General features: G+C 35.9%; 1 protein-coding gene across 1 annotated transcript in view; it reads right to left on the bottom strand.

Annotated features, from left to right (window-relative positions):
* The window catches only part of LOC106469577 (protein patched-like), a 61,684-nt gene that overhangs the window by 7,520 nt on the left and 36,934 nt on the right, over window positions 1–17,230 (bottom strand). Inside the window, exons 13-21 of the mRNA XM_022398150.1 lie at window positions 13,036–13,131; window positions 9,242–9,486; window positions 8,825–9,063; window positions 7,104–7,294; window positions 6,558–6,870; window positions 2,614–2,759; window positions 1,773–2,225; window positions 1,495–1,632; window positions 1,092–1,234 (exon numbers count right to left, since the gene is read on the bottom strand). Of these exons, the coding sequence (XP_022253858.1) occupies window positions 1,092–1,234; window positions 1,495–1,632; window positions 1,773–2,225; window positions 2,614–2,759; window positions 6,558–6,870; window positions 7,104–7,294; window positions 8,825–9,063; window positions 9,242–9,486; window positions 13,036–13,131 (1,964 nt within the window). The remainder of the gene's footprint in view (window positions 1–1,091; window positions 1,235–1,494; window positions 1,633–1,772; window positions 2,226–2,613; window positions 2,760–6,557; window positions 6,871–7,103; window positions 7,295–8,824; window positions 9,064–9,241; window positions 9,487–13,035; window positions 13,132–17,230) is intronic.

Genomic DNA, 17,230 nt, shown 5'->3' with positions numbered 1-17,230 from the left:
TACCCTCTTCTATTGCCAACACATCCTCTCCTCATACCCTCTTCTATTGCCAACACATCCTCTCCTCATACCATCTTCTATTGCCAACACATTCTCTCCTCATACCCTCTTCTATTGCCAACACATTCTCTCCTCATACCAGCTTCTATTGCCAACACATTCTCTCCTCATACCAGCTTCTATTGCCAACACATTCTCTCCTCATACCAGCTTCTATTGCCAACACATCCTCTCCTCATACCATCTTCTATTGCCAACACATCCTCTCCTCATACCATCTTCTATTGCCAACACATCCTCTCCTCATACCAGCTTCTATTGCCAACACATCCTCTCCTCATACCCTCTTCTATTTTGACCCTAACGTGTAATATTATTTAAGGTAAATCCTCAGCCAAAAAATAAGATAAAAATAAAGCACTTGGATAAATGAATTACTGAGTCAGGCTTAAGTCATATTTGTGACAGCAATGCGTCGTCTTTCGTGTTTTATGGAAGTTTTTCTTTTTTTTTAACCAGTAAAGTATGTGATTAATGTTTATCACAGACCACACGTACACACGTTAAAATAAAAGTTAAATTTGCTTCATTAAAGCATGATATTATCGTTAATATTTCAAATGCGTAATGTTTAAATTATTGACATAGTATATATATACACATACACACACACATAATAATGAAAGTGTAATTATACACAATACTATATTTACACTGATCAGTGATTATCAAAATGTTTCTAAAACCGATTATTCGAATAGGAATCGACGAGGATCTGTTTGCTTCTCTTGGCTTTCAACCCTATGTGTACCAGAGTTAACCCACAGTACCCATAGTCTCCTCTAACATCCCCCTCCATTTAAAGAAAGTCTTTCCTTAGGACGCTTGAAAAGTACCCTTTTTGTCAATGAGTCCCTGCCCTTCTAACCTACTGTGCACATTTATTTCACTGTGGTCACATTTTTGTCATAGTCTGTAGTTCAGTTTCAACTAGGATCACGTGAGATACACGATTCAAATATTTTTCATATACATTAAAACAACCCCCTAGCACCACCCCCTTCGTCACCAAGTGCCTCTGTATGGCTTACCTGATGATGAAGTCAAATTCTGAGAAAGCCAACATGAGGACACCCAGAAGTGTGGACACAGCACCATGGATAACCGGAGCAAACATGTGTTCTAACGTCATAGCCATTCTTCTGTTCCTGTCTCCAATGCTGGTCAAGAATCCCTACACAACCAAACACTTGCTATGAAATCAATTAATTAAAGATAATTGTAAGCAGATTCGCTAAATGTTCAATATCTTTTTCGTATACACACTAGAAATAGAGAAGCAACGAAGTTAATGTTCTAGAACAAACCAAATGATGGGATTGTGGTGCGAGTATGATAGGTTTTCTTCCTTGGTTCCCTCAGGAAGCAAAAGAAAAAAGTGGTGATGGTTAAGAACTGTGCAGATAGAATGGAGTCTTGGACCTCTTTACTTACCATAGTGATATGAGCTGTAAAGTCCATTCCAATCCCTACAGCCACTATCAAAATAACTGCAGGAACGGCACTCAGACGAATTCCAAGAATTCCCATTAGACCAAAAAGGTCAACAACCATGACGGCCAAAACAGCAACCTAAGATGACAAGTAAACATTTAGTTTGTATTAATAGCGCGAAAGAACATCTGCAGATGTAAGTTCAAATATATATATAAAAAAAGTCTTTCCATAATTCTATAAGAAAAAAAAAATCAATGAAAAATAAAACTTCTTACCATGATTGCTGCAGCCCAGAGATTTACCAAGATAACGGAAACTACCAGGAAGATAGCAGTTAGGACACAAATTAGAGCCAGGGACAGATAGAACCTCAACCCAATATACTGCTCCCAGAAAACAAAAGGGATCCCTGTAGGGAAGTTTGGCAGTCCCTTTTCCTCGTACTTCTCGCACAAAATTCGTATGTCCTCAATAGTTTTCGTTATCTCATTAGTGTCTCCCATGTTATTGAGATAGAATTGCATCTGAGCGTAAACTAACGGTTGGGATTTGGGGATTTTGAGGTCCACATCCTGAGGTTCGTGCCTCCAATCCCGAGGTTCAGGCTGGAGGTTAGCTTGAGAGGCTGAGTAAGCGAGGGCGTCGTTAGATACCCATGCTGACAGGTAGTTGTAAAAAGCTTTTGAGTTGATGATTCCTTCTTTGTCTACCAGTCGCGCTGTGGTAACCTTAAAAAAACACACGTTCTTTTTTTTAGTACTAGGGTCGTTCATTCTAGAAGAAAAGAACCAAAAACTGCAATATAACACTTTCAACGTAACTTCATCTTTAAAGGAAACTCCTACAAGTTAATATATATTATTTCCTGATTTTACTCAGTCATCGCATTCTATTACTGTTCGCCCATTTAAAGCTATCTTTTGATTCTCCAAGTACACTTTTTCTACGAATCCTTTGTCAGTTTCAAAAAACAACAACAACAGCAAGAAACTATATTTTATGTTTGATGCATTTTGTGTGACTCAATCTAAAAATATTGAAAATCAAAAACGCATTATACGTACTAAATATTTATCAACTGGATTATCTATTTTTCTAACAATGTATTATACGTACTAGAGATTTATCAACAGGATTATCTACTCTTCCTGTTTGAACCAGCAACTTATAGGCCAGGATAGCCTCATCGGTAGCATTAGGGAACCAACGTTCTTGAGTAATACAGCCATCTTTCCAATCTTTTTCGAAAGCTCTCTGCAGACCTAAGAAATACAGAATTTTTTTCAACCTGCGTCAGTACAGATTTATCAAACTTGTTAACAGCTAAAACTATGTTAACAAATAAAACAACTAACGACAATACTGAGATTTCAAGAAACAAAAACAAAACTGAAATTCTGTATAAAGTACGGTTAACATAACAGATACATTTTATTGTTGTAGGTGTTTGATTTGGAAGCTAATAATAAACTTTGTTTGTTTGAAGATAAGCACAAAACTACACAATGGGCTATCTGTGCTCTGCCCACCACAGGTATCGAAACCCAGTTTCTAGCGTTGTAAGTCCGCAGTCATACCACTGTGCCACTGGGGGGGGGGGTGATAATAAATACCACGCTGTTCGTATTAAACACTTAGCGTAGAAAACAAACAAAACAAAAATTATGTGCATGAATAGATTAGAAAAATCGGTTCAAAAAGCTAATGGTTTCTGAACCCACTGGTAATTCTAGGGTTAAGCAGTTAATTTTGGGACAAAATAAATTTCTCATAAATAATAATAATTCATACTTTCAAATAAATTAAACTACTGAAAGATAGTTTATGCTTATGAAAAATAAAATGGTTGCTAATATCTTGACTTCAGTCGAACTTAAAAAAAAACTTTCGTGTGTAATAACTCTATCTAATTTAGTTCAGAGAAGAGCTCTTTTTTTTAGTTGTTTAATTAATCAACCACCCTGTACGTAGTAGGAGACATCGTTTCGTTTTCATTGTGCAAAACAAAATAAATAAAACATATTTTCTCGTTACAGTCCGCTTAACATGATTATTTATATTGTAATTTCTCCCACAAAGCGAACCACAAGACTTTCCAAGGGCAACGAGAGCGAAAACGACACGAACGCCGTATTATTGAAACAAGCCGGTAATTTACAATCCGAAAATTGAAATATATGCAGAAAGACATATATGCGCGTTCGGTCGGTAGACTTCAAAGATATGGTCACTACATAAAACATGAAGTTAGGACTGTTCGTTGAACAGTTGCCAAGTTTCTCTGACAGACGATGTCTTCATCTCGGTTCAGGTGATTAGTACAGTGACTCATCACTAGGGGCTGGAGAAGTTGAAACTGGGACCGTTACAGATACGAGTGTTTCCTAATCTTCTTTGTTCGGCTTGCAAAAATAACCATTATAATTAGACAAAATATGAATCGTTCTTAAACTTAGTTTCTGGTATTTTGTTAATATCTTTGATGTAAGAAACAAATAAAAAAACCAATCAACATGGGTAACAATGTTAATTATGCAACGTACAGCTAGGAAATTTTTTTTATTCCGTTACACTTGACATAATACTGATTAAATACATTGTTTCAATGGGAGGATAATTTTATACAAAATGTAAAAAAGAAGATTGCCAAGATATATATATATATATTTAAACGTACGAAGTCAACATGGATATCCAACTTTATTTACCAACACAAAAACTGGAAGATAAGTGAATTAGACATTGTAAAACTGGTTTTATAATGGAATGCTACTCTTATGCCATGCAACAAGGTTAAATATGAGAGGATAAAGTACTCATGTTGGTAATGAAAGAGTTAAGCACGGAACAGAAACAGACTGAAATTTCTGAACAGGTTATCCCCTACATCTCACTATCACAAGTTTTCTTCATGTGCTATCAGATGTGGTCCTTGTTTATCATCACGTGGCTCCACCCACAATCTCACGTGCCAGTGGAGCAAACTATGTGCTGAAAATTCGGGTTATCATGGTGTGTAGGTTTTCACTAACACTAGTTACACATACACACTATAGTGTAAGTCTTTACTGACACTAGTTGCACACACTATAGTGTAGGTTTTTACTAACACAGACACACTATAGTGTAGGTTTTTACTAACACAGATACTATTAATGTGAAAACACTCCCAAAGTTTCAATAAAATACTCCCATATTCTGTAATTACTCGTACTGTCACATATTTCTCACACATAATAAATGTGGGACAACGAAAGTTAATATATTTCTTTTCCCCATTTCACAAGTTATTCGTTAGTTTAGTGTCTTGAGAAGCTAACTAGCAGCATATCAGTTTATTATTGTTAAGCATCACAATCCAATGTAACAAATGGTAACTCTTAGAAGTATTAGATATTCAACACTAATCCTCAACTCTCTCATATCATTTGAAGCTCCAGAAGGTGCCCGTCTCACTGTTGTCTGTTAGTACGAGTTTCGACAATCTCCTCTTGCTCAATCAGCGGCGTATCTTTACGCGTCCTGCCCGCCCCGAGGGCTGGGTTTGAACCCGCTGGCTGTTAGAATGAATGGTTAGCACGAGTTATAGCTTGCGGGAAATACTGCCTCGTAACACAGAGAATGGCTTAATTACGGCAGGCGCTGCTTAGTAGTCTATTCCTGCTCGTACTTAAAACCTTAGAAGAATGCATTGATCAAATAAGTTCGTCCGAGTGCGAGGGCGTTTCGTGAAGAAAGTAGAAATATTTCCGTCCTGTCGACAAACTGCGCGGGGAATTTTTACATTCGCAGCTAGAATGGGGATTTGTCCCCCTGTGAAAATAAACTGCACGCTTCAAAGTTCGTGAAAGCTGTATGTAAACCAAGCATCAACATTATCCATCATGGAAGAGTTTTCTCACGTTCCTGGTATGAATCACTTTTAGGGCTAGGTCAGCATATTGTTCACAGCTTCCAACTGGCTTTACGTGTGGTACTGATATTCAAACAGAGACAGCTTTTCCATCTTGGGTTTACGACACTCTTAACTCCCATACTTCAAAGACAAACCCTCTTAACAATCCACAACCAAAGGTTCACACATGCATGCCACACACTTTGAAATTTCTTCATTTATACTTTATCTTTTGGGATAAAACTTTCCAAACTCAGTTTTATCTATACTACACTAATAATGTAACCAAAGCAATTCGACAAAAATATTTAATAATGTTAGTTTAGTGCACTGTGAACACCAATAAAAAATTATCACCAATTTTAAACCTATGCAATTATAATACATTTTTACTTTCATATAATGAACATTTCTGTTAGAACCATTGGTTTCAACGAGTAAGTTTTATTACCAATTTACAGCAAATATAAGTTAAGAATCAAATTAAATCCAGCACGTACTATTGAAGTGTAAAGGTCCAAACTGAAATAAATCTAAATGTATCAGATACAATCGCGATGTTAAAGTCCAGATTACAAGTTTATATGTACCAAATAACATCACGATTTGAAGGTTCTGATTGGAAGAGGTTTTGATGTACCAGATAACATCGCGATGTCAAGGTTCCGAGTAGAAAAAAAGTCTTTATGTATTAGATAACATCGCGATGTCAAGGTCCTGAGTAAAAAAGGCTTTATGTACCAGACATGGTCGCGATATCAAAGTCCAGAGTGCAAAAAAAGTCTTTATGTATTAGATAAAATCGCGATGTCAAGGTCCTGAATAGAAAAGTCTTTATGTACCACACATGGTCGCGATGTCAAAGTCCAGAGTGGAAGAGGTCCAGATGTATTACGCCTACCCAGGTATCTTTACATGAACATTGATTTTATTTGAACAGCGTAAAGTAAGCAAAAATAATAATAAAAATATAAAAAAACGAGAAATATCAAGCATGATAGAGCTGCTTTACACTACTTAACGCATCCGATTCTTATTCTAAGATAAAAAATACCAAAAGTAAATCTACAAAAATATAACCCAAGCCCGACATTGTCGAGTACACGAAGAACAACGTTTTAATACTATATCAGAAAATAAAAGTGTGTTGAAAACAGATACTTACTTAATAGCCAGTCCCTAAAGAGCGACAACCAGAAGTCAGGGAGCCCACCATCATCGTTCTTAATGATCTTGTTAACCCTCGTGAATGCCGCGTGGTATTCGTAAAGCAATTTTTGATTAGTTGGATACTCAAAATTTCCCTTGGTGACAGCAAACATGTTGAAAAATCCAAAGTACTTGCTTTGGAAGTGAAGAAAATTATGTTCATTGGTATTTCGTGGTACAATATCTGTGAGGTCGAGGCCATCTTCGACACGAAACAACCCCCAGACACTTACAATAGTACCCACAAGGAATAAAACGACGGTAAGAACCTGGAATTACGAAAAAAAATAATATTTTACTTATATTTCTTTTAAATTAGATCGGATTTTTTGTAGTCACCAAAGTTCTGTTTTATACGTCTATTTTTACGCGAACATTTAGTCAGTCCTAATTTCCCAAAAGTACGACTTTCCAAGTTGTGCAATTTAAGCAATTTTAATGAAGTATCTCCTTTTTAACACAATGAGATTTTATATAAAGTAGTTAATAATCACACACACACCTTCACAGAATTCTTTTGCAGGAAGGGGGCGTATCGATGTGTGGCAAACCACGTCAGGGACCACCCGAAACACCCCTGCCGATCCCCAGCACAAGTCTCGATGCATTTCTGTCTCACGCTCTTCTCACTGTCTTGAACAAATTCCTTTGTTGATGTAGAATTGGTGGTTGACAGATGTTGTGTTGAACAACCTGGTATAAACAAAGTATCAACTGTATTGTCAGGGTTCCATTGATGGAATTAATTGCATGTATTAAAAATAACATCAACATCGGTGTGGCACTGAAACCTCTGGGGTTCTCGCTGATTCTTGTGTGAACTCCACACTACCAAATCTAAACATTTGTGCAAACGTGGAAATATTTTAGTTATATTACAGATTTCTTTTCACCTATGGTAAAATTCAAAATATCATCTGTGACGCAGAGGCCTAATGCATTATTTGACTTACCACACTGTTGACTAAACTTTCGCCTCTTCAAAGAAATACAGTTAAGCCTCTGATAAGCCTTAAATAACCGAAATTGCAGTCCAAAGCTGAGGGTGCGGCGAATCAAAGAGTGCATTAGGCCTCTACGTCACAGATGATGTTTTCAATTTTACGTTTGGTGAAAAGAAAATCTGTGATATAATCCTTACAACACCTAATAATAAATTAGGTGTAATGCCATAATATTATTCACACACCTAAATTAATTTAGATTACTATATGGTGAGTTACAAATGACTTGAAACCCCCACATTATGAAACGATTATATTTAAATTCCCGACTGGAGAACATAACTAACTGGAAACGAATGTAAAGTGAGGCTAAGTAGTATCACTATGCAGAAAGCCAATTTAATAAATAAATAAATATTTCTAACATGCGATAGTATACAGGTACTCCAAAACCTAAAACGAAACTTAATAACGCACATAATAGCTGACATATAAAGTATATACTTATTCATCTAACAATCCATTATTAGTCGGCATAATATTTTAGAACGATGTTTTTTTTTGTTGTTGCTTCTCTCTCTCTCTCTCTCTCTATATATATATATATATATATATATATGTACACACACTAGATGTACTTCCGCAGGGTACCCGAAGTGTTCTGTTTCAAGAGTAAATAAAACCAAAATTGAGAGTAACAAATATTTTTATTTATTGCTTTTGAAGTTCATATGTCATGCTGTGTTGTAGCCTACAGAGTGCATACAATTCTTCTCGTGATTCATGGCATGCACACATTTGAATGACGCCACGACAGCACAAATTGCAACGTTAAGCGTTCCTTATGCGACATCATTTTAGTATCTACTGACTTACTGACAGACAACACATTACTGTATTATGGTGCGTGTGGTTAAAACAGATGACCCTTCCAGACGGCCTTTCGGCCCCCTTTTCAGGGAAATAACATGTTTTTTTAAGTGTGCACATTTTCCCATTTTCACTTAAACTATTTTATTGTAGTAACGCCTATGGTCAAAGTAATGGTAATCTAAGATTCTATAAAAAAATTTGAAATCTAGAAAGTTTTCTAAGATTTCTTTAGAAACAATTTTTTTCCCTTTGCGAGATTCATAAGCAACATTGTTTCAATTTATAAAATATTTGTATTCTTTTAATTAAAGAAACGTTTTTCTGGAGCTAATCCTACAAAAGCGTAATCTCCTTTAAAAAGTAAACTCTCAATCAATCGTTGCCTAATAAATCTTGAAAAGAATACCTGTGTTATTGTTGTTTTCAGTCCAACAATTAGGCGTTTGATTTCCTGTAGGGGGCGCTAGTACCGTAACAACATGATTGCGATCAGGAGGAAGTGCTCTAGTGACGGCCTGACGTTTGGGGATTTCACTGGACGGAACAAGATGACATAAGGATGACGTTGATCCCAATCTCGCACTGTTACGTAGGCCACTCCTTCTGCCTTCTTCAATGTTGCATATGGGTGACACTTGTGTACTCCTACGGAGTACGTTCACGGTATTTTAAAATATACGTATTAAGTAAAATACACAATTATTATTACCTTACATGCATAATCTGAAACCAAGAATCATTTAAAAAAAAACTCCTGAAAATCTAATCTGGATTCCCCGTTCATGAATTCTTTATAAAATAAAAAAATCCAAATTTAACACACCCACTAAAACAACAGAAGAAATCCACTCGTTTGGCTTCTCGTCGTCGAAGATCCAAACTGACTATTGCTGGGAAGACCAATAACATGGCGGCCACGTTGAAGATGACCAGGATGGCCGTTTGAAGAACGAAGGCTCTTAAAGCTGGGATTGGGATGATGGCTGCAGCGAAAAATGCACACATGTTGCTGAAGGAAGTGATTAGCACATTAACACCACTTCTTTTCAAACATTCTCCGGTCCGATCCTTTAATAATAATAAAAAAAAAATCATGGTTTTTATTTCTTTAATAACTTCATAAACTGTGTAAGTTAAAAGAGAAAGTTTCCCTTCTGCCTCAGTTTCTTATCTTAATATACAAATATATCACCAACGTTATGAACTCTTATCGCTATCTGAATCTTCATGCGATCATGCTGCGATTAAATTTAGTTTTATCTAAAAATGACAAAGTGGCACCCCTTAACTACAGTAAACATTGGCGTATAACAACCATGATTTCAGAACGTAATCTATATAAATAAACTTCAATGTGTGTGACACAGTGATACAGGACGACACGAGGAAGATCTAGGGGGGTTGGACCACCCCAATAATTTCATATCTAATTTCGGAAAAACTATCATTGTTCTTTATCTCTCAGCATTAGAATGAACTACGTAACAAATATAGTTAGAATTCTTGAAAACAGTATGTCTTTATTTTCAGTATTGGTACCTTTATGTATTTTTATTGCACTTTTAATGTTTATTATTTTGCTTAACATTGATTAATTTCGGGTATTTTACAGTCATTTTTAAGTTGTTAATAATAACACTAAGATTTAAATTCGTAAAGACAGTGCTGTCTGTTTGGAAATAAATAAACCATGTACAAACGAAGATCAATGAAACAGATCTAACGATTACGTAAAAATAAAACTCTTTGAAGTGGTGATACTTCGCGTAGGTCGATTTAATAACTTTATTTCGATACCGCTAAAAGACCACACAAATTTTAGCACAACCGTGCTCTCACTAAAAACGTGATATTACGATAGTTCATCGGATACGGGATTTGATTCATGACAATATTTAAATTACATCTGCTGAAAAACTTACCTTGCCATTAATATTTATCATAAATAACGCTCAAAGCATTAATTATGTTTCATTTGCTATGCCTCAGAGATGCCGGATTCAACCCGTTCAGGAAAACGAAATTTAATGTTTATGCTCACACGGAAAGTTCACACGGTGACACCTACCGTGACAAATATTCATTATTTAAAAATATGCAAAAAAAGTGGTGTATTTTCATTGGTTACAAATATTAAACCATTTACTTTTTATTATTTTTCTTCCCTTTACGATAATATAATATACGAATCTGGAGGGAAGATTATATTTACATCGCACGAAGACTTCCTACTTTACATTATTATTAACAAAGCTTCTTCGAACGTTAATTGGCGTGAATAAGACTTGATGTTCTCAATAAGGCTGAAAATGGATTCAGAAAATTACAGGTTATGGATAGCAGGTAGTGAAATGTAATGTCATGCGCGCACACACACACACATATATATACATATATTACTGAATTAGCGATTGTTTTTTTTTTCCTTCTTTACATCAATGTATCAGGGCCTTAATGGACTTGCTGCATATTATTAGCATACGAGTTAACGATAATAACAATCTCTTATAAACTTGTTGCCGAGCTTTACATTAGTAATTAGGCCTATTGCATTATGGAAAATCGTAGTCATTCTCAGCTTCCAAAGAATGATACATACCAAATTACTTGCTATCAAACAACTAGCTGAAGTTGGATTATTTGGAAACTACAATTGCAGTGTTTGGCCTTTAAACGTTGATTTACTATAGGAATTGGTTCGTATGCAATCAAAAACAAATTACAATACTTATTGGTATTGCATGAAAAATGTGAAATACATGCTGCTTTAGGGCATTTATTAAATACCTTTATATTGAATATAACCTTCCATGGGCGCCAAACCAGGTGGACTGAAGGAACACTTGCTACCCCACTTCACCGGTGGTGTGTTCTTAGTTCACCAACAACAAGACTTTTTACTGTGATAGTTTGGTTTGTTTTGAATTTCGAACAAAGCTACATGAGGGCTATCTATTCTAGCGTCCCGAATTTAGCAGTGACAGACTAGAGGGAAGGCAGATAGTCAACACTACCCACCGAAAACTCTTAGGCTACTCTTTTACCAACGAATAGTGGGATTGACCATCACTTTATAACGCCTCCACGGTTGAAAAGCCTAACATGTTCGGTGTGACGAGAATTCAAGCGCCCTAATCACCAGGCCATCCCAGGCCCTTTACTGTGTTAATTATTTTTTGCTTAGATAATGCACAATGTTACACAATGGGCTGTCTGTCCTGTGCCTACCACGGGTATCGAAACCCGATTTTTGGCGTTTTAAGTCTTTAAGCTTGCCGCCGACACATTGAGAAGAGAGTTTTTACCGTGTCACATAAAATACCAATATTGTTTTCAGGAACTCTTACAATTTGTTTTAGAGTCAGAAGATTTCGAATAAGATCTTTAGAATTAAAATTGTTACAGATTTTTTAAAACTTTGAATTCTTTCCTACTCGGATTATTTCACCTATATTTTAATCAATATCGTCAACAATCTGGAAATAATTCCAAAAAGATAAGTGGGAATGGTTTCTAGTTAATTTGAAACATACTATGCCCCTTGGGTTTAAACGCCTCTCTCATCATCAATGGATACAATAGAGTTTCCGAAGATAAGAAATTAAAGTTTACAACACAAAATAGTTTATTATTCACATGTGGGAAACAGACCAGTGAATGTGGTTATTACACGTGCCCTTGTTAATGGAGACATTTCTTTCTTGGTTGTAAGATGTAATCTGTGTCGTCCAACGCATATGGGTAACATCATTTAAAAACTGTCATGGAGACGGACATGGCTGCTTGTACGTCCCCCCTTCCACCCTTGAAAATCATTAGTCATACAATCGTTTCTCCTGACATCAAAACACACGTGCATTCTGTGCCAAATCTGACGTACAACGACATACTACAGGTGACTAGTTTAGGTAAAACGTCCACTGATAAGATACTATCTGACTGTTAGGATCACATGACTCCAGGCATGACGAGACTATGGCAAGAATGCTTGTGGTGAAAAGTTTGGCAAGGAAACATTTTCATTAAACACACACTACACTAGTATATTTATCTGACAACCGCAAACAAACCAAGCGCCCTGGACACGGGTGGGACTTTGATTTTATTATAGATTTTCATAAGAAGAGATCGAAATAATAACAGGGCCCCACTGTATATGATGAACAATGCTTTTGATACATAGCTTCCCATCCATTCAAGAGAAATGAACAAGTATCCCTCGAATGCTATGTTCGACCTTCAAATTACCGAAATGTTTTTATATCGTTCACCACCGGTAGGAACCACATATTACATAATATCTACTAATCTTATGTTTTTGTATATTACTACATTCAATGGAAGTAACTGATAAAACATTTGGATTAAATCGGTGATTTTCTACGTAAAATACACCAGCACTAATTAGTGGAATTAACCGTAGTGCTGATGGTATTTTTAACTTTTTTTGTGACTCATTTGTTATTAGAAACCCTATTACATTCTCAACTAAAGAACAATTACATCTGAAATGGTAACAAAAATTCGTCCCATCACATAGCTGGAATAGTCTTGCCTCTTGAGCCCTGGTTGCTTAATTAAGATCACAAACTGTGCCAAGCGCTGGGCTTATCTTACCTCAAACGGGATGTTCGAACGAAAGTTCTCTGCGTAAGTGTGGGCCATCAAGAACATATCATCCACTCCAAGACCCAAGGCCAAAAATGGGACGATCTGTAAAAACAAAAAAAAAAACAACAACACGTAAGTGTGGGCCATCAAGAACATATCATCCACTCCAAGACCAAAGGCCAAAAATGGGACGATCTGTAAAAAGAAAAAAAAACAACAACAACACGTAAGTGTGGGCCATCAAGAACATGTCATCCACTCCAAGACCCAAGGTTAACTGGAGAACAATCTGTAAAAAACAAACAAACCATCAACGACAAATTGTGCATATATTAGGATTATTACAACATAATTTAACACAAAAATGTTATTATTAAAATTTATTTCAACTAGCATAAGAAAACATTTTATTTTCTAAATTTGATAATTAGGTTACTATAATTTTAACTCTTTCCATCGAAAACTTAAATACTGTTTGCTCAAATAAAAAAAAGGGTTCAAAAAAAGGTCTGACTTTACTTCCGCTTGAAACTTAAATACTGTTTGCTCAAATAAAACAGATTCAAAAAAAGGTCTGACTTTACTTCCGCTTGAAACTTAAATACCGTACATTCTTTCCTGTCTAAGGTATAAGCTCTTTGTCTGTCAGACGGTTTTTGCAACACTTCGCTGTAAAAGTCCATAAATAAACAAACATACACTAGTTTGTTCCTTTGACATGACCAACCCATGTAGGTAAAAAATTAATACAGCGGTTTAACAAAATCTTAAATCAACAGATCTTAAAATATCATAAATTAAATACGTTGTTAGCGATGAAAGTGGGGTGGTGCTCGCATACCTATATGTCCCTGGAATAGGTAGGCCTCTGTCAAGCTTAGAAACCCCTGGTGTAGACCAATAAATGGGTGAACACAGATATGAACTGGTGTGTTTAACACTGTAAAATTACTTTGACTCTTAATGCTGGTTACACAGTGTCTACATTTTTAGGCACTGTCTCATCTCATTCCACGACTTAACGGTAATATTTTCACCAGTCATTACTCTGTAAATAAACAAGTATAACCATTATATTCATATTGGTTTCTTCTATTCATAATACAGCTTGTACTTTTATTCAATTTGCTTTCCTTTCGAGCTGCATATTGTACTATATAAACACGTTTTTCAGTCCACTTTTTCAGCTTTGGTTAATTTTTATTTTTGCTCACACTTTCTTTTCTTAAATAATTTTTATTACTGTCCCCCTGAAACTTTTCTGTGCCCCAAGTTTGGAAACCCTTAGTTTACACAGTAACAAACAACTAACATTCTATACCTTATGAGGAATAAAACTCATTCAAATAACTAAATTAAACTTATTGGGAAAGTGACTCCTAAGTGTTTTAACAGCAACCTTGGTGGACGAAAACGTGTCCTAACTGTCTTTACTGATTTGTGTATTTCTTAACGTCTTTGCAATCTACCGTACTCAAGTAGCTGTGGTTAAACACTCGTTAGTTTAAGGATTAGTACAAGTTGTTTCTCTTTATTCTATAAAGTCAACTACCAATCATGCAAGCCTAAGCCTTAATGTTTCCGTCCTTGACCCATTTGTTCCGTATATCACTGGTAAAATATACTACAAACGAATCACTTCTGCGGACATCTCAAGTTGTAATCCGATAAACTTCCAAGTATCACTTACTAGCCTTTAGCATTCTCTAACGTAGGAAAAAAAAACAACTTAAATATTGCACGTGTGCCTTCAATTTCAGCACCACCTCTCGTAGGAACTACAAATACGAGATCACGTAGATATTATGCATCCCGTAATTAAACCTGCCAGTAAATATGTTTCTAACATTACATTGATATACAGATACACTGTAAATGAAAGTAAACCATGTATACGGCTAGTTTCAAATTTCTTTTTATATTAAGTATTACAAATTCCTGACCAACTAACTGAAATTTTATGAATGGTTCTGGAAGTCAGTAGTATTATTCATCAATTTGTCAGCAGTCACTATTTAATTACCGAATTAATTAAATTTTTGTAGACATTTTGTGCTGGGAAACATAGCTCTAAGAAGAGTACAGGCATGCACCATTATTGAAACCACTTGAATATAATCCCCTTCCCCGGTGAGACGGCGGGAAGTTTTTGTTTATTTGCGTTTTGAGCTTTGGGAGAATCGAACCTTACAACGCTGAAGTCCTGTGTTTGATTCCCCGCAGCGGATAGTCCCATGTGGCTTTGTTCCGAAAAACAAACGAACACAGAACAATAAGGGGTGAGGTGGGGGGGGGGCTAGAAACCACAAAAAATGGTGGAAAACTAAAACATATGAGACTTTTACTTCTGACAGGTAATATCTTAGTGTTAGGTGGACTAGAACTCGTGCTGATTATTTTAAACAGTTTTGGTTTTAAGACAAACGGCTGAACACTGTCATCGTCTAGTTATTACCGCCTTTATCGCGTTCTAGTTAAGTGCAAGACTTAACATTCCATCTTATTGGAACTTTCTTAACGATGCAAGACCGTAACGGCGAAATGGAAGATGATGATATTATAAGATCAACGTTTAATACAGCGATTGTAACTGAAGGATGACATTTATAAGTCACATCACGTGCTTGTGATTTTAGGCGCCACGAGATTCTGTTCGTTCGATGAATATTCAGAGTGGCTGACGTGAAGTACCTCACGTAGCAGTCTAATACTACACTTGATGTGTCGCCTGTGGTGAAGTGGCGATGGTTCTCATATTTCCTAATCCCACTGGGTGTTCTTTAACATCAAAGGCCAGTTTGTCTGCAGCTTATAATAATAATAATTAATATTAATAATATAATAATAAAGATGACGATGACGTCAAGCTTCACGTGACTGTCATAACCACTTCCGAGTGTTTTCTTAACACATCAGCTCACTTCAAGTAGTTACGAAAAAAAAAAAACCGTAAAGCCAAACAAACACACGTTTTACTTATGTACAAAGGAAATTAGTCCTCCATGTAAAAAGAAACACACGTTTTACTTGTGTACAGAGGAAATTACAGTTCTCTATGTAAAAACAAACACGTTTTACTTGTGTACAGAGGAAATTACAGTCCTCTATATAAAAACAAACACACGTTTTACTTGTGTACAGAGGAATTTACAGTCCTCTATATAAAAACAAATACACGTTTTACTTGTGTACAGAGGAATTTACAGTCCTCTGTGTTGTTTATAATAATTGTTAGTTTTCTTCCGTAATTCTATCCGGTTGATGGTTTTCATTCTGTGTGTTTAATTTAGTCGAATAAAACAAGACTAAAATATTTAAAAATATGACAGAAATGACGATTTATCTAACCTCGACCCGTCTTGCTATCCACACGTACTATCCTCTTTAGAGTACAGATGATCCTTTTCATGGATTTTTACACTGATACCGAAAAAATTGGCATCAGTTCTGGTGAGCTATCAGATCCTTCTCCTCAGATAGCGATACTTTTGACGTAAGCAAGACTGAATAGTCAGCTTTCTCTTAGCTTTTAGTGGAACAATATTGGCCTACAACAATTCTAATGTACTATATATTTCTTTCCCTCTCTTTGGACAGATTGGTCAAGTCGATTGTTTACGATCTGTTATCTTTAAAACCAGGAAGAGCAGAGATGAAGTTAGGCGGGAGTTGGCAACACTAAGGAGTGAGTCATTATTACCAGTATCATTTTTAATGTTCCATTTTGTCTTTTTTTTTTATCTCATATTTTTATTGGTGTCTTTAATATCGGATACCTGTGGCACCCGGATTGTTTAATCTCGGAAAATGACACAAATAAATAAATACATTTAATAAAGTAATAAAAATACCGAGTACTGATTAAGCGCATAATGAAAACTTTGAATTATTTGTGTCCCTTGACGCTAGGAGGACACACAAAAACACTACCAATATTTATAACTTTAAATCTAGCAATATGAATGGGAGATAAAGGAAGTGGCCAGGCGTTGACGAGTTGTATTTTTCTTATATCAGAGTCATTAACCAATGGTTCGTAATTCCGTTTTTGTTTTTTCAATCAAACAAACAAGTTGTTAATACTACTATCTTTTCAAAGTTGTAAAGTCTCCGAGAGTGGAAACCGAGAACAGCAGCAGATAGATGTCGGTAAGAACAGGATATCAGGCCCGGGATGACCAGGTGGTTAGGGCGGCTCGAC

The sequence above is a fragment of the Limulus polyphemus genome, unplaced genomic scaffold (assembly GCF_000517525.1).
Source record: "Limulus polyphemus unplaced genomic scaffold, Limulus_polyphemus-2.1.2 Scaffold3554, whole genome shotgun sequence".
NCBI lineage: Eukaryota > Metazoa > Arthropoda > Merostomata > Xiphosura > Limulidae > Limulus > Limulus polyphemus.
This window is presented reverse-complemented; position numbering and strand designations above follow the sequence as displayed.